At 34.5% G+C, this 23,217-nt stretch overlaps 2 protein-coding genes across 2 annotated transcripts in view; both read left to right on the top strand.

The window, feature by feature from the left end:
* The window catches only part of guf1 (GTP binding elongation factor GUF1), a 365,280-nt gene that overhangs the window by 167,339 nt on the left and 174,724 nt on the right, over positions 1-23,217 (top strand). The window lies entirely within an intron of this gene.
* The window catches only part of gabra2b (gamma-aminobutyric acid type A receptor subunit alpha2b), a 164,385-nt gene that overhangs the window by 105,168 nt on the left and 36,000 nt on the right, over positions 1-23,217 (top strand). Inside the window, exon 9 of the mRNA XM_073922466.1 lies at positions 14,046-14,248. Within this exon, the coding sequence (XP_073778567.1) occupies positions 14,046-14,248 (203 nt within the window). The remainder of the gene's footprint in view (positions 1-14,045; positions 14,249-23,217) is intronic.

Below are 23,217 nucleotides of genomic sequence, written 5' to 3'. Positions count from 1 at the left end.
AATAGTTCTTAAAGTGACTGTTCACCCTTCACTGAAATATAAGTCTGCACTTTAAAAGTAAAAAAATAAAACGTATTTGCAAAGTTTTTTTCTGCATATTACGAGGGTTTTGTATATTTTTACTCATTATAGTTGGGTGTTTTTTTGTTTTTTTTATTTACATATTAAATTTTAAATATTTAATATTAAAAATATATAAATACTTTGTAATAAATGCTTTTTTTGAATTTACTAAGTCCAAAATGTGTTTGTTTGTTTGTTTTTTCGTTTGTTTGTTATTTTAGAAATTTTTTATTTTTTTTGACAATACTTCTTAGACAGTTCGTGTTTAACGGAGACCAGCTAGCGAAGTGCTATGCAGCCGAATCTCATACAAAGAATCGCCATCCCAGTTCAATCCTAGCTCAAATCGTGTTGGGTGTAGTAGGATCGGTGGGTTACATGTGGTGGCTCGTCCGAGATGGGAAGGTTTAGCGGGTGAGAGTAACGAAGGCCAGCTAGCGAAGTGCTATGCAGGTAAACCTCACTCCTCAGACCTCTAAAGGTGCTCTAGACACAAACACTAGAGGCTGTGGTCTTTATCGCCGGTTTGATCCAAGCTCAGACCAGTTTGAGTGCAGTAGGACTGGTGGGTTACATTTGGTGGCTCGTCCAGGATGGGAGTAAGGTTTAAGGAGTGAGAGTAAAGGCTGATTTATACTTCTGCGTCAAACACCGACGTATGCTACGGCGCTGACGCATAGCCCTTGGCCGTGGCCATCGCCGTCACTGACGTGCACCTCTCAAAAAATGTAACTACGCGTCGCAACAACGCGTGGCGCAAGCTCTGTGATTGGTCGGCTTGGTAGCGCTGACGAGTCGGGGCGGGACCGAGAGCCGCGCGAATGGCGCGAACCCAATGTAGCGATTGTTTACAAGTGTGGAGTCCCGTGAAGGAGCTCCGGATGGAAAGTTTTGTTTTGTGTTTACCTCATAGTTAAAGTTGCTGCACGTCCGCAGGTTGCTGCCTCAAAATGAGCGAGTTTGAGCCACTTGTACATCCCGGAAGTGTTCAGGAAAAGCAAAAAAGCAGCGAAGAAACTCGACACAGAGGAACATTTACACCTCACTGGCAACTAGCGTTTCAGAAGTGTTAATGCAGACCAACAGAGACAGTGCGCAGAAGTATAAATGCACAGCCACACGTGTTGCATGCGCTGTGGGTTGCGCCGGTCACTTGACGCAGAAGTATAAATCAGGCTTAACGGGGCTACGCATGTAAATCTCATTCCAATGACCTCTAAAGGTGCTTTAGTGACAGATGCTAGAGTCCATGGTCTTTAGCCTCCTTGTTAAAGCAACCAACTTCCATACAAAGAATCGCCGGTTTGCTCTCTGACTGTGTTGGGTGCAGAAGGATCGATAGGTTACACATGGGGGCTCGTCCGGGATGGAAGTAAGGTTTATGGGGTGAGTGTAATGGAGGCCAGCTAGCAAAGTTCTATGCAGGTAAACCTCACTCCTTTGACCTCTGAAGGTGCTCTAGCAACAAATGCTAAAGGCAATGATCTTTAGCCTCCTTGTTAGAGCAACTGACTCAATGGTTCGATCTCAGCTCAAACCAAGTTGGATGCAGTAGGACCGGTGGGTTACACATGCAAAAAAGGTAAATTTCTTGTTAGTTTACTCACCCTCATCACATCTAAAATTTTGGTAATTTCCATTAATTGGACATAAGCAGATATTTTTATCCAAATCTGTGACATTCGGTGATTCACAAATTCAAACTAGCATCAGCACTTTCAGAGTCTAAACAGCAACATGAGAGCATTTCAAAACGTATATCTGTGGCTCCTAATGATATGAGGTCTTAGCTCAATGATCACTGTTAGCCCGGATTTCATGTCCAATTATACAGTTTAAGTGCAAAGTACTTAAATTACTTAATATTTGGTTCATTACTATAACATTTTAAGTGAATTCTACTTTTTTGTAGACATGATGTATTGTATGTATAACTTATGTATAGACAATAGACTAATGTTTTAAAAGTTTTTGACTGATCACGCCCCCTGCCCCCAACCTGATTTGCTTAAGCAACGTCATATTCTCGTGGTTGCAGTAGCGGGTAATTTTAAACTTCTGGGGCCTCATGTATCAACGCTGCGTAAGCACAAAAACTTTGCGTACGCCAGGTTTCACGCTCAGAATCGCTCACGTTTGGATTTACTAACAATGAACTGAACGTGGGAATGTGCGCAGGTTCACGGCAGCTTTCTGGCAGGCGTACGCACATTTTTTGTGCGTGTCTGTTTTATTTCCATTGGCGACTCCTAGAGGCAGTTGTGTTAAATTCTTCTCTACAAAGTGTCTGATCCTTGCAATGGCAGCTGTATGAGACGGGTTCATATAGTAGGTATGTAAGATTTCCATACCATACAGTTGACCAGCTAAACATTAAAGCACAATTTGCAGCGGTCGCCTGTTTTCCCAATGTAATCTGAGCAATCTACTGCACACACATTGCTATAAAGACACTATCTGAAGATGAATTTGCATGCGTGAATCAGAAACATTTCCATTCAATAAATGTGCAAATAAAATATGATGCACAAACTTATTGATGATTCCTACTTGTCTTTCTCTTGATAAATAGTGGGCAAAATCTGATATGTAGCGGGGGAAAAAAGAAAGAATACATTAGACGCTGGATTCGAGCCGAGTTAATGCTCGAACATGTCAGTACATGATCACATGCTTCTTATGAGGTGCGCCACTGAGACTGCTAAGGATACTGCAACATTTTTCAGTTATAAACCACACTATTTCTGTTTTAAATGCACTCAGTGCGATGTTCAGACCCAACTGTGTTAACCGTATCAGCTAAACTCTCCCACTCTATTTTTTTCTTTTGTTGTTAATTCCGGAGAACAAACTTGCAAATAACACCGCTTTTCTCCGGTCTACCTCCAAAAGCAGCACCTCTAATTCACATTCTGTTCAAAGTTTCTCTTTTTGCTTGCTTTTGCCGTTGCTTTTTCGTTGGGTTTTGCCATTAGCATAGTCATTAGCATATTCATACGGGGGAGGAGGCAGGGAGGGGTTTTGTGCTCGTGCATGTTGCGCTCAGTTTCACGTTCATTCAGATGTACAAAAGAATATGCGTGAGATTCGGCGTACGCAGTGTTTCATACATCTGAAATTTTTTCTGCGTACGCACATTTACAGCTTTGTGCGTACGCAATGTTTTAGTAAGATTTCCACGCAAGTCTTCGTACATGAGGCCCCTGGTGACTGTAAACATTTTATCCAGCTGTTATTTTGGCTGTTTGTGAATACCGGAAAACACTGTTTTAAGTATGTTTTGCTTTAACTCATGCGCTGGTCCTGTTTAAACACTTGACATGTGTATTCGGCAGGTGAGTTCAATGGCTAACCTGCAACATTTTCACTTCTGAAATTCTAAGTGGTGGACACGACCCCTTTTAATATGTCTGTAAAGTGTGTTCCACGTGTCTTAAATGAATCGTGGCATTTTTACTTGACAAGCATTTTTTTTCACACGACACATTCAAAGCTGAAGTGGTTTCATTTGTTTGCCCCTGCCTGGACGGTTGACATGGAAAGGGCGCCAAGTTTGAACTTTAAATAAGTGACACATATTAAAAGCATTAAGTGTATTCAACTTATACATATTAGAACAACTCTTATATTTTAAGCAGAGCTCACTTAAGTTTTTCAAGTATTACCTAAAATTAAAGTTTCCTCTTATTTTTTTAAGTTATCTTAACTCATCCGGGCTTAGAGTGTATGTGCAAGAAACAGAACATTACCTAACATTATTAATCCTTTCAGACGTCCTTCTGTCCCTCCTTTTTCAGTATATGTCTTTATTCTCTCCGTCCTTGGAGTCTTTGTCGACTTCCTCTCTCTCTTTCTCTATTAGAGCTTTTAAACAACCTGCTATCAGGCAAGCGTTCAGAGCTATAGCGTTCCCAAAAGAGACCCGTCATGGCAAATAACAACCCTGAAAGTCTCGCTATTAATTGTAGAGCATCATGCAAAAGTATCACAGCATTTTTAGCATTTCGTGTGCAGCTAATTAGAGTTTTATGAGGTGCTGCGATATTAGCGTGGAAATAGAGAGAATGACATTAAAACGGAGCTCAGATGTTGCGTGAAGGCGGTCGAGAGCTGCATAATTGAAAACTTGCTCAGGGCTAAATAGCTCCGGAGTGTTATCTAATGTATACTTTATTACGATGCTTGTACATACACTACACGGCCATGTGGGGGTTTTTTCTTCAGTGCTTTGCATTATTGAAGCATTAAAGGATTAGTCTGAGTGATTGTGAAAATGCTTGTCATTTGCTCACCCTCATGTTGCTGTAAATCCATATGAGTTTCTGTCTTCTGTTGTATTTCCGAAATGCCGATGGTGATTTTTTTCTTCTTCTGTTTTTTTTTTTTCTTAATGGGGATTGGGGCTCCAAAAATAACCCAAAAAACAGGATAAAAGCCGCCTGTATGACTCATGCGTTGTATTCTCTCGTCGTCTGATGTGATGCAATCGCCTTGTGTGAGGAACACTCCAAAAATTGCGTATAAAGCCGTTTGTGGAAATCTTGCCAGCGGCGACAAACTTAAAATCTTCAAACACCTTCAGCTCTAATGTGGAGTGTGTCGAACGCATTGCACCATGTTTTTATGATGGTGATGATCACAGTGTGGCAAGTTGGAATGACCAGCTTCATGTTGGAATGACCAACAACATGAATGCATTTGAATGAGTTAAAAAGTAATAAAGAGTAATATCGAGAGAGAGACATTGAGAGACAAAATAACGCTAATTGTAGTATATGTTAATGTATATCAGGGATAATGTATATCAAGTGGTGGGCCTCTAGTGTGACTAGTGGGTCGCAGCCCACAGGTTGAGAATCCGTCATATAGTTTAGAAATTGCTGAAAATGAACTTAAATATGATACTATAATTGCTTAATTTTATTATTATTATTATGTTATATTAAAGTGATCGAAGTAATGGGCTTTCTCGTGTTTTTTGATGTTTTGATTTATCTGGTGGCTTAATAATGTGCTAGTTAGTGTATGCTCCATCATCTTTTAGTTTCTGTTAGCTTTGCATTTAATTAAAGAATTAATAATCTAGTATCTATTTATTTATTTATTTATTTTAATTTTTTTAAATTAATTAATTAATAATAATAATAATAATAATAATAATACTAATAATAATATTATTAATAATAATAATAATAATAATAATAATAATAATTATAATTATTATTATTATTATTATTATTATTATTATTATTATTATTATTATTATTATTTAGTTAATTATTATTATAAGTAGTAGTAGTAGTAGTAGGATTTATTTGTATATGCTTAATAAACTATCATGGTTTAGACAAATGTTTTGTTTCAATTTTATTTAAAATTAAACATTTATAATATTTTAAAGAGTACCTTTTTTATTTATTTTTATTTTATTTATTTTTATTTATTTTATTCATTTATTCATTATTATTATTATTTTATATTTTCATTTATTTATTTACTTAATAAATTATACTGGTCAGAGAAATGTTTTGTGCTTCACTTTCATTTAAAATATAACATTTAAAATATTTTAAAGGATAATATTTATTTTATTTTATTTACTTTGTTTATTTTTTATTTATTTATATATTTTATTTATGTATGTTTTCTTATTATAATTTTATTTTTTACTTATTTATTCACTTAATATGTATTTCTTTATTTTATTTATTTGATATTGTTATTATTTTATTTATTTAATATTTTTATTTTATTTATTTATTTGTTATTATTATTTTATTTTATTTATTTATTTATTTATTTACTTAAACTATTCTGGCATAAAACAATGTTTTATGTTTTATTTTTATTTAAAATATAATATTTATAATATTTTAAAAGTTTATATGCATTTACTTTATTTATTTATTTTTATTTATTTTTTACTTATTTATTTACTTAATAAACTATTATGGCTCAGAGCCATTATATTTATTTAATTTATTTAATGTATTTTGTTTTATATTTTACAAATTTTATTTGTTTTTTAATTTATTTAATTCATTTTTATTTATATTATTTATTTATTTGTTGTTATTATTTTATTTTATTTTTTACTTATTTTTTACTTACATAATAAACCAATATAGGTCAGAACAATGTGTTGTGTTTCATTCTTTTAAAGATTATATTTATTGGTTTATTTCATTTTATTTATTTATTTATTTATTTATTTTTGTTGTTATTATTATTTTTTTACTTATTTATTTACTTACTTAATTTTTTTATAATTTATTTATTTATTAAAATTATAATCACCAAAGCACTTTAAACTGGTAAACCTGTCTAGTTTCATTTTTTGTTTGTTTTCAATTAAAATTTTGTTGTAAATCTAATTTAAAAGAAATAATTTAGATTCCAGTCTCTTCCTCGCATACACTTATTGTATGATTTCAAAGATTTTTTCAAATTTTTTCAAATTACATCTATACACATTACTCTGCTTAGTTGAAGTAAACATCCATTCTACAGTATAAAACATCTCCTTTTGCGTATCACAGAAAAAAAAAAAAACTCACACGGGTTTAGAGTGGCATATGACTATGAGTAATTGATGACAGATGTTAGTTTTCACATGAAAATCCCGCTAAATAAGAAAGCTATTCCTTTAAATGAGAATATGAAAGCCTCTTAAAGTGACTGCGGAGAGCAAAGCAGCATGCATGATGTCTTCTTTCAGCCGGGTTTATATGCAGCTTTCCATAATGATACTTGATGGAAAGTGAAAATAAATAATTACACTGATTTGAGCCGTTCTGCTGGCCCCAGTGCCGTTTTGAAAGCTAAATTTGGGCTGCTGGTTTCTTCTTCAGATGGTGTTTTTGCATTTGAAGGCAGTTTGGAAGCCATTTCTTTAATCTCCCTGAAGTGCTTGAGTGTGTTCGATTGCGTTTCTCTCCATGCCAAAACTGATAGCTCTCCATCCTGACATCCAGCGTCTGCAGCAATGACTAGATTAAACATTTGAACACTTCAGCAAAGCAAATCGCCTGCTGCTCAGCCAATCAGAGGCTCAGCACCATCCGCACTGAACACCTGTAGGATTCAGCAGTTTCCAGCTTTCATTCCTTTATATTTACAGTACCTCCATACATTTGAAGGCAAAATTATCAGTATTTATTACCGATAATAATATTTTGGTAATTATAAGTAATTATTCATTAATTAATTCCCCTCTTTTTTGTCCAATTTCTTTTGATTTGGCTGAAATAAAAGCAGTTTTAGATACATATAATAATTGTGAGGGTAAATATTATTAGTCCCCTTAAGATTTTATTTTTTCATTGACTTGACTTATTAACCAAACTTTCCGTGTAAACATAATTAAAAGCCATTAAATGTCACTTTAAGCGGATATACTAGTATCTTGTAAAATAATTAGCAATATTTTATTTATAATATTACATATTACAGTAGTGAACTGTAAAGAATGTATGTGGTATGTTACTGGCCGCTTTTTGCAGTAAATAACTGTAAAATTGTTCAAAAAAAGCAGTATAAAAAAAAGCAAATGTGCTTGGTTACTTTGCAGTAGAATACCACAAATTCCTAATATGCAGTAAATTACTGTAAAAGCTTAAAAACGATCCACAATGCAGTGCATATTACAGTAGTGAACTGTAAAGAATGCATGTGGTAGTTTACTAGGCCTTTTACAATAAATAACTAAAATTGTGGCAAAGTCTAACAGTGTTCAGACTGAGCAAATAAGCCCTTTTACAGTAACTTACCTGTAAATGTGTTTTACAGTAGTAGGACCCTACCACAGTTTAATTTTTATTATTTTTTTTTTTACAGTAAAATAGCCTTAAGGCAACTTTTTTTTATAGTAAAATGCTCTTGAACACATTTTAATTTTACAGCATGGCCCTTTTTTCACTAGTTTTACTGTAATATACAGTATTCAGATTTACATTAGCAGTACAAAATCTATTTTTTTTTTGGTAGTTAATATCAAATTGTTTACATTCCAAACAAGTGACTTATTTTTTCATCAACTTTTGATTTTTGTCTTCAACTGCAGTGGCAGTGCTTGGTTTCTTTGATTACAGTAGAATACCAAAAAATCCTAACATGCAGTAAATTACTATAAAAGCTTAAAAATGACCTGCAGTGCATATTACAGTAGTGAACTGTAAAGAATGTATGTGGTAGTTTACTAGGCCTTTTGCAATAAATAACTAAAATTGCGGCAAAGTCTAACAGTGTTCAGACAAAGCAAATAAGCCCCTTTACAGTAACTTACCTGTAAATGTATTTTACAGTAGTAGGAACTTACCGCAATTTCATTTTTTTTTTTTTTACAGTAAAATAGTCTTAAGGCAACTTATTTTATAGTAAAATGCTCCTTAACACATTTTAATTTTACAGCATGGCCCTTTTTTCACTAGTTTTACTGTAATATACAGTATTCAGATTTACATTAGCAGTACAAAATCTGTATTTTTAATATTTAATATCGAATCGTATACATTCCAAACAAGTGACTCATTTTTTCATCAACTGTTTTCATTTTTGTCTTCAACTACAGTAGCAGTGCTTGGTTACTTTGATTACAGTTGAATACTGCAAATTTCTAATATGCAGTAAGTTACTGTAAAAGTCCTAAAATGACCCACAATGCAGTGCATTTTACAGTAGTGAACAGTAAAGAATGTATGTTGTATGCTACTGGGCATTTTTGCAGTAAATAACTGTAAAATTGCAACAAAGTCTAACAGTGTTCAGACGAAGCAAATAAGCCCCTTTACAGTAACTTACCTGTAAATGTGTTTTACAGTAGTAGGACCTTACTGCAATTTCATTTTTTTTTTTTTTTACTATAAAATAGCCTTAAGGCAACTTCTTTTATAGTAAAATGCTCCTTAACACATTTTAATTTTACAGCATGGCTCTTTTTTCACTAGTTTTACTGTAATATACAGTATTCAGATTTACATTAGCAGCACAAAATCTGTATTTTTTGGTATTTAATATCAAATTGTTTACATTTTAAACAAGTGACTCATTTTCTCATCAACTGTTTTCATTGATTTTTGTCTTCAACTACAGTGGCAGTGCTTGGTTACTTTGATTACAGTAGAATACCAAAAAATCCTAATATGCAGTAAATTACTGTAAAAGCTTAAAAATGACCCGCAGTGCATATTACAGTAGTGTAATATGCTCGGTGCCGCGACACGGCGCGTACATGACAGTTTAAAGTATCACACACCAAACGCGCACATTCGAATGATATTTAACATGAAACTAATCAGATAGCGCTCTGTGGCACGGCTGAAAAATGAACTGCGTCCTGAGACGTCACCGGGCGCCGCCGACAGCCGCCGACTTGCGGCGCCGGTGTGTGTATCCTGATAGAAACCTATGTTTAGAATTCTAAAATACATGGCGCTACGTGGCGCTACGTGGCGCTGCGCGGTGCGCCGCCGAGCGGTGTTCCTGTTGTGCAACCTGCTTAATACTGAATTTAATCAATTCCAAACAAGCATTTCATTTTTTCATCAACTACAGTAGCAGTGCTTAGTTACTTTGATTACTGTAAAATACAGCAAATTCCTAATATGCAGTAAGTTACTGTAAAAGTCCTACAATTAGCCACAATGCAGTGCTTATTAAATTAGTGACCCTTTAAAGAAGGTTTTTACTGTGATTACTTTTTACTGTAATTACTGGGTGTTATTGCGGTAAATAACTGTAAAATTGCAGCAAAGTCTAACAGGGTTCAGACGGAGCAAATATGCTTTGTGTGATGTTTGCCATTCATTTTCATCGTCTTTAAGGCTCACGACTGATGTATTGTTTAGTCTTGTTGGACTGGACGGATTGTCAAACCTGCCGCTGCTGTCAGGGCTCACCCCACCTGGGATTGAACAGTGAAGAGTTTGACGGCGATGGAAATTAATTGGAGGCATTTGTTTACGTGTATGGCCGTGATGGGAGTCCCCAGGCTCCCGGTCTGTCATCCCGATCTGTCAGCGCAGACCTGGACGAGGCAGGAGTCAGTGTTTGTAGCTGGGTTTCCTTCACGCTGTTTTAATACGCTTTTTTGCATCAAAAACAAGGGTTATAGTAGCCAAGAGGATTATATTGAAAGACTTGGAAATAAACAGTTTGCCATGTTTTCAGAGATGGCGATAAAAGATGGCCTCTGTATTACATTTTGAGACATATATGTAATGTAAATATTACAAAGTGTCTTAAAAAGTTGTCTGAAGTCTGGGGTCCCTTCCTCCTTCAGTATTTACAATATATTAGGCATTCATGTCATTTGTATTAGTAGGCAAGCCTTTCTCATCTTTTTTAATTATATATATATATATATATATATATATATATATATATATATATATATATATATATATATATATATATATATATATATATATATTTATATATATATATATATATATATATATATATATATATAAATATATAATTTTGTTTTGGGTTTGTGTTGTTGAGTTGTGTTTTTGTTTTGTGATTTGTGTTGTGTTTTTGTTTTGAGTTTTGTTTTGTATTTGTGTTGTTGAGTTGTGTTTTTGTTTTGTGATTTGTGTTGTGTTTTTGTTTCGAGCTTTGTTTTGTATTCGTTTATGTTTTGTTTGTTTTTATTTATATTTGTTTTTGTGTTTGTTTTGTATTTGTTTTTGGTTTTGTTTTGTTTTTGTTTGTTTTGTTTTGTTTTGTTTTGTTTTGTGTGTTGTGTTTTATTTTACTTTTTTGTGTTTTGTTTTGATTGTTTTTTTATTTATGTTTTGTTTTGTTTTGTTTATATTTTTTGGTGTGTTGTTTTGTGTTTTTTTTTGGGGGGGGTCGTGTTTTGCTTTTTTGTTTTTTGTTTAGTTTGTTTTGTTTTGTGTTTCCTTTAGTTTTTGTTTGTTTTGTGTGTTTTGTTTTCTTTGGTTTTGTGTTGTATTTTGCTTTTGTTTTTTGTGTTTTGTTTTGATAAATGTATTATTTATATTTAGTTTTGTTTAGATTTTTGGTGTTTTTTTTTGTTATTTGTGTTTTGTTTTGATTTTCTTGTGTGTTTTTTGTGTGTTTTGTTTAGTTGTTGATTTTTGGTGCTTTTCTGTGTCAAGTTTTGATTTTTGTCATTTGTGTGATGTTTAGTTTTGTTTTGAATTTTGTGTGTTTTGTTCTGATTTGTTTTGTTATTTGTTTTTTGTTTTAATTTTTGGTGTTTTTGTGTATGTTTTGATTTGTTTTGTTATTTGTTTTAATTTTTGGTGTTTTTTGTTTTGTTATTTTTGTTTTGTTTTGATTTTTGTTATTTGTGTTATGTTTAGTTTTGTTCAGATTTTTTGTGTGTGTGTGTGTGTGTGTGTGTGTGTGTGTGTGTGTGTGTGTGTGTGTGTGTGTGTGTGTGTGTGTGTGTGTGTGTGTTTTGTTTAGTTGTTGATTTTTTGTGTTTTTGTGTGTTTTGTTTTGTCATTTGTGTTTTGTTCAGTTTTGTTTTCAATTTTGGTGTTTTGTTTTGTGTTTTATTTATTTATTAATTTCAGTATTCATCATGTTATAAATGTAAATATAGAACTTTCTCTCAAACCCCTGATATTTACATACTGTCAGTTTCTGCAATAAACAGAGGTTGCGTTTTTTGTCATTTTTATAATCATTTCTCTTGACTTTAGCCAGGGTTTCACAGAAAGAGTTACACATAAATACTTTATTTATTTTTATATTTAATTTTTGAATCTATTTACCTAATTTTAAGGCAGATACCTCTCATTCTTATTTAAATTGTTGTCTTTGATGAAGGATGTCATCTTTTGATATTATTACCTTCAAAAACAAATTTATTAAAGCTTCTTCTTGTAATCCATAAAGCGTTTTCCAAAAATACTTTCTTTGTGCAGTAAATAGAGCAGATGTCTTCAAAAGGGGCAGAAATACACAAGAATGAGTGCAATTCGGCCATTTGAAGGCCAAAGGGTTGTTGTGTTTTTGAATGATTCTGGAAAGAATGTGGTTTGCCACAGATATAAGAGCAAGGCTTTCAGAGTTATTGAAGGTGAAGTATGTCATTTGTTGGGTTGTTAAAATGCTTTCTTCTGTGATATTTTGTCTTTGTCTTTGTCTTGTTTTTTTTTTTTTTTTTTTTTTTTTTTTTTTTTTTTAAGATAAGCAGGCCTTAGTCCTACACGTTTGATCTTGAAAGTTTTTTTTTCTATTTGTTTGTTTATTCAGCATTTTATTTATTACATATATTACAATATTTTGTTATTTGTGAATTTTATTTTATTTTTTATTTGCAACTAATAGCAGATCTAGGGTATGGTTGTTAATAATCTTGAAATTATTCAAGTTTGGCTTCAAAACGTTTAATTATTTATTTGTTATTTATTTATTTATTTATTTAGTTAGTTAGTTAGTTAGTTAGTTAGTTAGTTAGTTTGTTTGTTTGTTTGTTTGTTTGTTTGTTTGTTTGTTTGTTGAAGTAGTTTTTTACCAGTTTGTGTGTGTTAGTTTATTTTAGTTTAGTATAGCTTATTTTTAATTAAGTACAGTTTATTCTTAATGAAATATTAAATTATTTAAATTTTAGTAGATTTTTTGTTGATTTTAGTGTATTTTTGTTTAGTTTTATTTATTTATTTAATTATTTTTTGGGTTATAGCAAGTTTTTTAATATTTTAGTTTTTATTTTATTGTAGTTTTTTGTTGTTGTTTTTATTTTTTTTTAGTTTAGTTTATTTTTATTTCTTGTAGTTTAGTTTATTATTATTTTTTTGTTTAGTTTAGTTAACTATAACTGTAAAACTATATAAACACAGTTAAATTCCGAATTATTAGCCCCCCTGAATTATCAGCCCCCATTTTTTACCCCAATTTCTGTTTATGAAGAGATTTTTCCAACACTTTTATAAACATAATAATTTTAATAACTCACTTCTAATAACTGATTTATTTTATTTGCCATGATGACAGTAAATAATACTTTAGTAGATTTTTTTAAGATACTAGTATTCAACTTAAAGTGAGATTTAAAGGCTTAACTAGGGTAATTAGGTGAACTAGGCAGGTTAGGGTAATTAGGCAAGTTACTGTATAATGATGGTTTGTTCTGTAGACTATCGAAAACAAATATAGCTTAAAGAGGCTAATAACACTGCTTTTGTTCTAGCCAAAATAAAAACAAATAAGACAAAACAATAAGAAAAAAAATATTATCAGACATACTGTGAAAATGTCCTTGCTCTGTTAAACATCATTTGGGAAATATAAAAAAATAAATAAAAGGGTGACTAATAATTGTGACTTCAACATTATATATATATATATATATATATATATATATATATATATATATATATATATATATATATATATATATATATATATATATATATATATATATATATATTATAAAATATACAGGTTGATTCAAAAAGAATACCACAACTCTGAAAATCTGTACCTTGGGTAATTAATCAGTGTGAAGAGTACTTAACACACTTCAGAGCTTCCTTAAATCAACGACAGAACGAGCTTAGATCTCCTTTTTTTCTTTGCAGAGTTCTCGATTTTTAAAGTTGTGGAATTGTTTCAGAATCACCCTGTACTGTTTATTATTAGTTTTTAAATGATCCCCTATTTGTTTTGGTTTTTCACATTTATTTTTGTCAGAAATAGGTCTAACTTTCTCTTTTCAAATATTTGCTAAACTTTTTATTTGTGTTTTATTTGTGTCTAGTAAAATTTTATTTTTCTCAGCAGAAAAATAAAATTCTGAACCGAGTCATTTATTAGTATTACAATACAGTAATGTGCATTGTTGTGGTTCTCAGGAGTGACTACTGTATGATCATGACCACTCGGTAACTATGAGTTTAGTTTAGCTTATAGTTTAGTGCCAAACACAAATGAAATTGAAAGTCCTTTCTCAGTATTATTTACAGTACAGTAATGTGCATTGTTGTTGTCTGTGTTCCTCTCAGGCGTGACCACTGTACTGACCATGACCACTCTGAGCATCAGCGCCCGTAACTCTCTGCCCAAAGTAGCCTACGCCACCGCCATGGACTGGTTCATCGCCGTGTGCTACGCCTTCGTCTTCTCCGCCCTGATCGAATTCGCCACCGTCAACTACTTCACCAAGCGTGGTTGGGCTTGGGATGGCAAGAGCGTGGTCAACGACAAGGTAATGATCATTAATCAGCGCCCAGCAGGTCTGTGTGCTGTTTGGTTGGGTGGCGTATAGATTGGATTGATTGACGTGTTGACGGAGCGTTAAGTCTTTGAGTGATGTGACGTCTCCAGGGACAAATGAAGCGACATGGGAAATTCAAGCCTGGACTGGGAGCTTGTTAGGTTGATGTGGATTTGGCCTCTTTATTATGGAAACAACATGCAGATTTTTATTTCAGCATTTATTAACAGAGACTATGCATATTAATAATATAAATAAGCCTATTACAAGGCACACAAGTGCAGCAAACAGCCAATCACACGACACATGAGTGCAGCAAACAACCAGTTACATGACGCATTAAAGCAGCAAACAGCTAATCACACGACACCTGAGTGCAGCAAACAGCCAATCTGATGACACGAGTGCAGCAAACATTAAATCACGCAACACATGAGTGTGGCAAACATCCAATAACACAACACATTAGTGCAGCAAACATCCAATCAAATAACACCTGAGTGCAGCAAACATCCAATCATATAACACGTGAGTGCAACAAACAGCCAATCAAATAACATGAGTGCAGCAAACAGCCAATCACATGACACCTGAGTGCAGCAAACAACCAATCACATGACACCTGAGTGCAGCAAACAGCCAATCAAATAACACAAGTGCAGCAAACATCCAATCAAATAACGCATGAGTGCGGCAAATATCCAATCACATAACACGTGAGTGCAGCAAACAGCCAATCAAATAACATGAGTGCAGCAAACAACCAATCACACGACACCTGAGTGCAGTAAACAGCCAATTAATTAACACGAGTGTAGCAAACATCCAATCAAATAACACATAAGTGCGTCAAACATCCAATCACATAACACGTGAGTGCGGCAAGCAGCCAATCACACAGCACATGAGTGCAGCAAACAACCAATCACACAGCACATGAGTGCAGCAAACAACCAATCACACAGCACATGAGTGCAGCAAACGACCAATCACATGACACCTGAGTGCAGCAAACAGCCAATCACACAGCACATGAGTGCAGCAAACAGCCAATCACACGACACATGAGTGCAGCAAACAGCCAATCACACGACACATGAGTGCAGCAAACAGCCAATCACACAGCACATGAGTGCAGCAAACAGCCAATCACACAGCACATGAGTGCAGCAAACAGCCAATCACACAGCACATGAGTGCAGCAAACGACCAATCACACGACACCTGAGAGCAGCTAACAGCCAATCAAATAACACGAGTGCAGCAAACAGCCAATCATGCAAGGCATGAGTGCAACAAACAGCCAATCACATGACACATGAGTGCAGCAAACAGCCAGTCATGCAAGACATGAGTGCAACAGCCAATCACATGACACATGAGAGCAGCAAACAGCCAATCATGCAAGACATGAGTGCAACAAACAGCCAATCACATGACACATGAGAGCAGCAAACAGCCAATCATGCAAGACATGAGTGCAGCAAACATCCAATCACATGACACCTGAGTGCAGCAAACAGCCAATCAAATAACACGAGTGCAGCAAACATCCAATCAAATAACACATGAGTGTGGCAAACATCCAATCACATAACGCATGAGTGCAGCAAACAGCCAATCAAATAACATGAGTGCAGCAAACAACCAATCACACGACACCTGAGTGCAGCAGACAGCCAATCAATTAACACGAGTGCAGCAAACGTCCAATCAAATAACACATGAGTGCAGCAAACTCCTAATCACATAACACATGAGTGCAGCAAACATCCAATCAAATAACACATGAGTGCAGCAAACTCCTAATCACATAACACATGAGTGCAGCAAACAGCCAATCACATGACACATGAGTGCAGCAAACGGCCAATCACACAGCACATGAGTGCAGCAAACGACCAATCACACGACACCTGAGTGCAACAAACAGCCAATCACATGACACATGAGTGCAGCAAACAGCCAGTCATGCAAGACATGAGTGCAACAAACAGCCAATCACATGACACATGAGAGCAGCAAACAGCCAATCATGCAAGACATGAGTGCAACAAACAGCCAATCAAATGACACCTGAGCGCAGCAAACAGCCAATCATGCAAGACATGAGTGCAGCAAACAGCCAATCACAAGACACCTGAGTGCAGCAAACAGCCAATCAAATAACACGAGTGCAGCAAACATCCAATCAAATAACACATGAGTGTGGCAAACATCCAATCACATAACGCATGAGTGCAGCAAACAGCCAATCAAATAACATGAGTGCAGCAAACAACCAATCACACGACACCTGAGTGCAGCAGACAGCCAATCAACTAACATGAGTGCAGCAAACATCCAATCAAATAACACATGAGTGCAGCAAACTTCCAATCACATAACACGTGAGTGCAGCAAACAGCCAATCACATGACACATGAGTGCAGCAAACGGCCAATCATGAGACACATGAGTGTAAAATCACACTCTAAATTAAAAAACTACAACTGTATAAATATTAATCCTAGGATTATATATTTACATGTTGTGTAGTTAGTATTGTGCTCTTTCTCTGTGTTGCTTTGGGTTTGCTCATGAATTCTAAATGGTATTATGTGCAGCAAATATGGGTTTGTTTTCCATCCACATTTCATCACATCCCCACAGTCAATGGGCAGTCTTATTCTCATTATCTGAGACTGATTATTATCAGTTCCCTAAACCTCTCTTCCTGCCCTAGTCAGAATCGGTAGCACAAGATCATTGCTTATTCATGAGCCTTCGAATATTTTTCCACAAACCACATTTTTTCCCCAGTAAAGGTCAGTAAGCCAATCAGAAATGACAGCCAGTAGAGCCGATATGTTTATGCAGATTTTGGCACCGTCTTCCCCCGTCACAGTCACAAAAAGTAGACCTGCATTTTTGTGGTTTCATTTATTTGATATTTATGTCTGAAGCACTAAAAATGTATCTAATAAATCATTAATATTATGGTTGATATTGTTAAAGTTATGTTTTCTCTTCAAACATCAATATATAAATGTATATATTTTATTTAAAGTATATAAAATCCACTTACAAATGTTTACAAATAAATACATAACTCATTGGGGCGAGGCAGTGGCGCAGTAGGTAGTGCTGTCGCCTCACAGCAAGAAGGTCGCTGGGTCGCTGGTTCTGTGTGGAGTTTGCATGTTCTCCCTGCATTCGCGTGGGTTTCCTCCGGGTGCTCCGGTTTCCCCCACAGTCCAAAGACATGCGGTACAGGTGAATTGGGTAGGCTAAATTGTCCGTAGTGTATGAGTGTGTGTGTGTGGATGTTTCCCAGAAATGGGTTGCGGCTGGAAGGGCATCCGCTGTGTAAAAACTTACTGAATAAGTTGGCGGTTCATTCTGCTGTGGCGACCCCGGATTAATGAAGGGACTAAGCCGACAAGAAAATGAATGAATGAATAAAAAAACTCATTGAAATAAATTACCATACACTACTGTTATCCAAAAAGTCTTGTTTTTAAGTTGAACTGCATAGCGTAAGTGTGATTTAAAAGTATTTTAAAAGGCCATCAATTAATTTACACAGAAAAATAAATAAACCTATAGTTTTTATTTTTTTGCATTTAATACATTTGATTTTGGGTTCTTCTTCATTTACTTCCCGAAAACACTCCTCTGCATTATAGCTCACATGTTTATTCAGAATCTGCTGCATACATTTCCTTAACCTACGTAATAATAAATTATTTAAGCATGAAATTGGCTCTGTGGGATTTGAATTTGTCATTTCATTTGTTTCACTGACGGCTACGCGCGCAATATGTTCTCACATTGTGAGTGTTCGCTTTAACATGCACAGCTAAACAAAGCGTGCAGTCGGGATGATTTTAGATGCTATCCAATCTTGTATTACACTCTGACATGTCTCCCAGCCCAAACAGAGCCTTCTGTGATTTGATTCAAGGCATCCAAGTGACTACTGAGTGTCAAGCTGTCAAACTCTTTTCCAACGAGGATCATACACGTTTTAGTCATACACTGGTTCTCCCCTTATTCTCATCCAAATTTTAGTTTAATTGAGTTGATGGTGCGGCAAACTTCCTGCTTTATAACCAGTCCAGTTACTAAGTTTCTAAGGAGTTGCTATGTGGTTGCCAACATGTTCCAGGTTCTGTTTTGGATTTGTAAATAAGTTGTTGCTAGGTGTTGCTAAAGTGTTGTTATGTGGTTGACAAATAATCCAACAACAAATATGAGTTGTAGGTTTTGTTTTGGAACTGCGAATGAGTTGTTGGTGAACAGCGCCTGTAAAGTATAATATAAAATTGTGTATGGAAAACATCGCCAATGCACCGTGATGCACCGAGATATTGAATTGAACCAAAGGGATGGCATGATAATCATAACCGAACCGAACCGTGAAACCAGTGTAGGTTCAGTAATGTTGATCCTGGACCATCAATATATAAACTCACAAATGTTGATCATGGAACATTGATATATACATTCAGTATTGTTGATCCTGGACCATCTATTTATAAATTCTCTGATGTTGATCCTGGACCATCTATTTATAAATTCCCTGATGTTGATCCTGGACCATCTAATTACAAATTCACTGTTGTTGATCCTGGACCATCAATATATAAATTCACTGATGTTGATCCTGGACCATCTATTTGTAAATTCACTGATGTTGATCCTGGACCATCTATTTGTAAATTCACCGATGTTGATCCTGGACCATCTATTTTAAAAATTCACTGATGTTGATCCTGGACCATCTGTTTATAAATTATCTGATGTTGATCCTGGACCATCTATTTATAAATTCACTGATGTTGATCCTGGACCATCTATTTATAAATTCACCAATGTTGATCCTGGACCATCTATTTATAAATTTACTGATGTTGATCCTGGACCATCTATTTATAAATTCACCAATGTTGATCCTGGACCATCTATTTATAAATTCTCAGATGTTGATCCTGGACCATCTATTTATAAATTCTCAGATGTTGATCCTGGACCATCTATTTATAAATTCTCTGATGTTGATCCTGGACCATCTATTTATAAATTCACCTATGTTGATCCTGGACCATCTATTTATAAATTCTCAGATGTTGATCCTGGACCATCTATTTATAAATTCTCTGATGTTGATCCTGGACCATCTATTTACAAATTCACTGATGTTGATCCTGGACCATCTATTTATAAATTCACCAATGTTGATCCTGGACCATCTATTTATAAATTTACTGATGTTGATCCTGGACCATCTATTTATAAATTCACCAATGTTGATCCTGGACCATCTATTTATAAATTCACCAATGTTGATCCTGGACCATCTATTTATAAATTCTCAGATGTTGATCCTGGACCATCTATTTAAAATTCTCTGATGTTGATCCTGGACCATCTATTTGTAAATTCACTGATGTTGATCCTGGACCATCTATTTATAAATTCACTGATGTTGATCCTGGACCATCTATTTATAAATTCACCAATGTTGATCCTGGACCATCTATTTAAAATTCTCTGATGTTGATCCTGGACCATCTATTTGTAAATTCACTGATGTTGATCCTGGACCATCTATTTATAAATTCACTGATGTTGATCCTGGACCATCTATTTATAAATTCACCAATGTTGATCCTGGACCATCTATTTATAAATTCTCAAATGTTGATCCTGGACCATCTATTTATAAATTCACCTATGTTGATCCTGGACCATCTATTTATAAATTCACTGATGTTGATCCTGGACCATCTATTTACAAATTCACCAATGTTGATCCTGGACCATCTATTTATAAATTCTCTGATGTTGATCCTGGACCATCTATTTACAAATTCACCAATGTTGATCCTGGACCATCTATTTACAAATTCACCGATGTTGTTCCTGGACCATCTATATAAAATTTTCTGATGTTGATCCTGGACCATCTATTTATAAATTCACCAATGTTGATCCTGGACCATCTATTTATAAATTCTCAAATGTTGATCCTGGACCATCTATTTATAAATTCACCTATGTTGATCCTGGACCATCTATTTGTAAATTCACTGATGTTGATCCTGGACCATCTATATAAAATTTTCTGATGTTGATCCTGGACCATCTATTTATAAATTCTCTGATGTTGATCCTGGACCATCTATTTACAAATTCACCAATGTTGATCCTGGACCATCTATTTATAAATTCACTGATGTTGATCCTGGACCATCTATTTATAAATTCTCTGATGTTGATCCTGGACCATCTATTTACAAATTCACCAATGTTGATCCTGGACCATCTATTTATAAATTCACTGATGTTGATCCTGGACCATCTATATATAAATTTATTGATGTTAATCCTGGACCATCTATTTACAAATTCACCGATGTTGTTCCTGGACCATCTATTTGTAAATTCACTGATGTTGATCCTGGACCATCTATTTATAAATTCTCAGATGTTGATCCTGGACCATCTATTTAAAATTCTCTGATGTTGATCCTGGACCATCTATTTGTAAATTCACTGATGTTGATCCTGGACCATCTATTTATAAATTCACTGATGTTGATCCTGGACCATCTATTTATAAATTCACTGATGTTGATCCTGGACCATCTATTTACAAATTTTCAGATGTTGATCCTGGACCATCTATTTATAAATTCTCAGATGTTGATCCTGGACCATCTATTTATAAATTTACTGATGTTGATCCTGGACCATCTATTTATAAATTTACCGATGTTGATCCTGGACCATCTATATATAAATATATTGATGTTGATCTTGCACCATCTATAAATTCACCGATGTTGATCCTGGACCATCTATTTATAAATTAACCGATGTTGATCCTGGACCATCTATTTACAAATTCTCAGATGTTGATCCTGGACCATCTATATATAAATTTATTGATGTTGATCCTGCACCATCTATAAATTCACCGATGTTGATCCTGGACCATCTATTTATAAATTCACCGATGTTGATCCTGGACCATCTATTTATAAATTCACTGATGTTGATCCTGGACCATCTATTTAGAAATTCACTAATGTTGATCCTGGACCATCTATTTATAAATTCACCTATGTTGATCCTGGACCATCTATTTATAAATTCACTGATGTTGATCCTGGACCATCTATTTATAAATTCTCAGATGTTGATCCTGGACCATCTATTTATGAATTTACTGATGTTGATCCTGGACCATCTATTTATGAATTCACCGATGTTGATCCTGGACCATCTATTTATAAATTCACTGATGTTGATCCTGGACCATCAATTTAAAGATTCACTGATATTGATCCTGGACCATCTATTTATAAATTCACTGATGTTGATCCTGGACCATCTATTTATAAATTCACCGATGTTCATCCTGGACCATCTATTTATAAATTCTCAGATGTTGATCCTGGACCATCAATTTGTAAATTCACTGATGTTGATCCTGGACCATCTATTTGTAAATTCACTGATGTTGATCCTGGACCATCTATTTGTAAATTCACTGATGTTGATCCTGGACCATCTATTTATAAATTCACCGATGTTGATTCTGGACCATCTATTTATAAATTCTAAGATGTTGATCCTGGACCATCTATTTATAAATTCACCGATGTTGATCCTGGACCATCTATTTATAAATTCACTGATGTTGATCCTGGACCATCTATTTATAAATTCCCTGATGTTGATCCTGGACCATCTATTTATAAATTCACTGATGTTGATCCTGGACCATCTATTTACAAATTCACTGATGTTGATCCTGGACCATCTATTTATAAATTCATCGATGTTGATCCTGGACCATCTATTTACAAATGCTCTGATGTTGATCCTGGACCATCTATTTATAAATCTACCGATGTTGATCCTGGACCATCTATTTATAAATTCTCAGATGTTGATCCTGGACCATCTATTTACAAATTCACTGATGTTGATCCTGGACCATCTATTTACAAATTCACTGATGTTGATCCTGGACCATCTATTTACAAATTCACTGATGTTGATCCTGGACCATCTATTTATAAATTCACTGATGTTGATCCTGGACCATCTATTTATAAATTCACTGATGTTGATCCTGGACCATCTATTTATAAATTCACCAATGTTGATCCTGGACCATCTATTTATAAATCTACCGATGTTGATCCTGGACCATCTATTTATAAATTCTCAGATGTTGATCCTGGACCATCTATTTACAAATTCACTGATGTTGATCCTGGACCATCTAATTATAAATTCACTGATGTTGATCCTGGACCATCTATTTACAAATTCACTGATGTTGATCCTGGACCATCTATTTATAAATTCACTGATGTTGATCCTGGACCATCAATATATAAATTCACTGATGTTGATCCTGGACCATCTATTTGTAAATTCACTGATGTTGATCCTGGACCATCTATTTAAAATTATCTGATGTTGATCCTGGACCATCTATTTATAAATTCACTGATGTTGATCCTGGACCATCTATTTATAAATTCTCAGATGTTGATCCTGGACCATCTATTTATAAATTCCCTGATGTTGATCCTGGACCATCTATTTATAAATTCTCAGATGTTGATCCTGGACCATCTATTTATAAATTCACTGATGTTGATCCTGGACCATCTATTTGTAAATTTTCAGATGTTGATCCTGGACCATCTATTTATAAATTCACCGATGTTGATCTTGGACCATCTATTTATAAATTCACTGATGTTGATCCTGGACCATCTATTTATAAATTCACCGATGTTGATCCTGGACCATCTATTTACAAATTCACTGATGTTGATCCTGGACCATCTATTTATAAATTCACCTATGTTGATCCTGGACCATCTATTTACAAATTCACCTATGTTGATCCTGGACCATCTATTTATAAATTCTCTGATGTTGATCCTGGA

The sequence above is a fragment of the Danio rerio genome, chromosome 14 (genome assembly GCF_049306965.1).
Source record: "Danio rerio strain Tuebingen ecotype United States chromosome 14, GRCz12tu, whole genome shotgun sequence".
In the NCBI taxonomy this organism is placed as follows: domain Eukaryota; kingdom Metazoa; phylum Chordata; class Actinopteri; order Cypriniformes; family Danionidae; genus Danio; species Danio rerio.
Note: the sequence above shows the minus strand (reverse complement) of the source record. Positions and strands in the feature narration are given on the sequence as shown.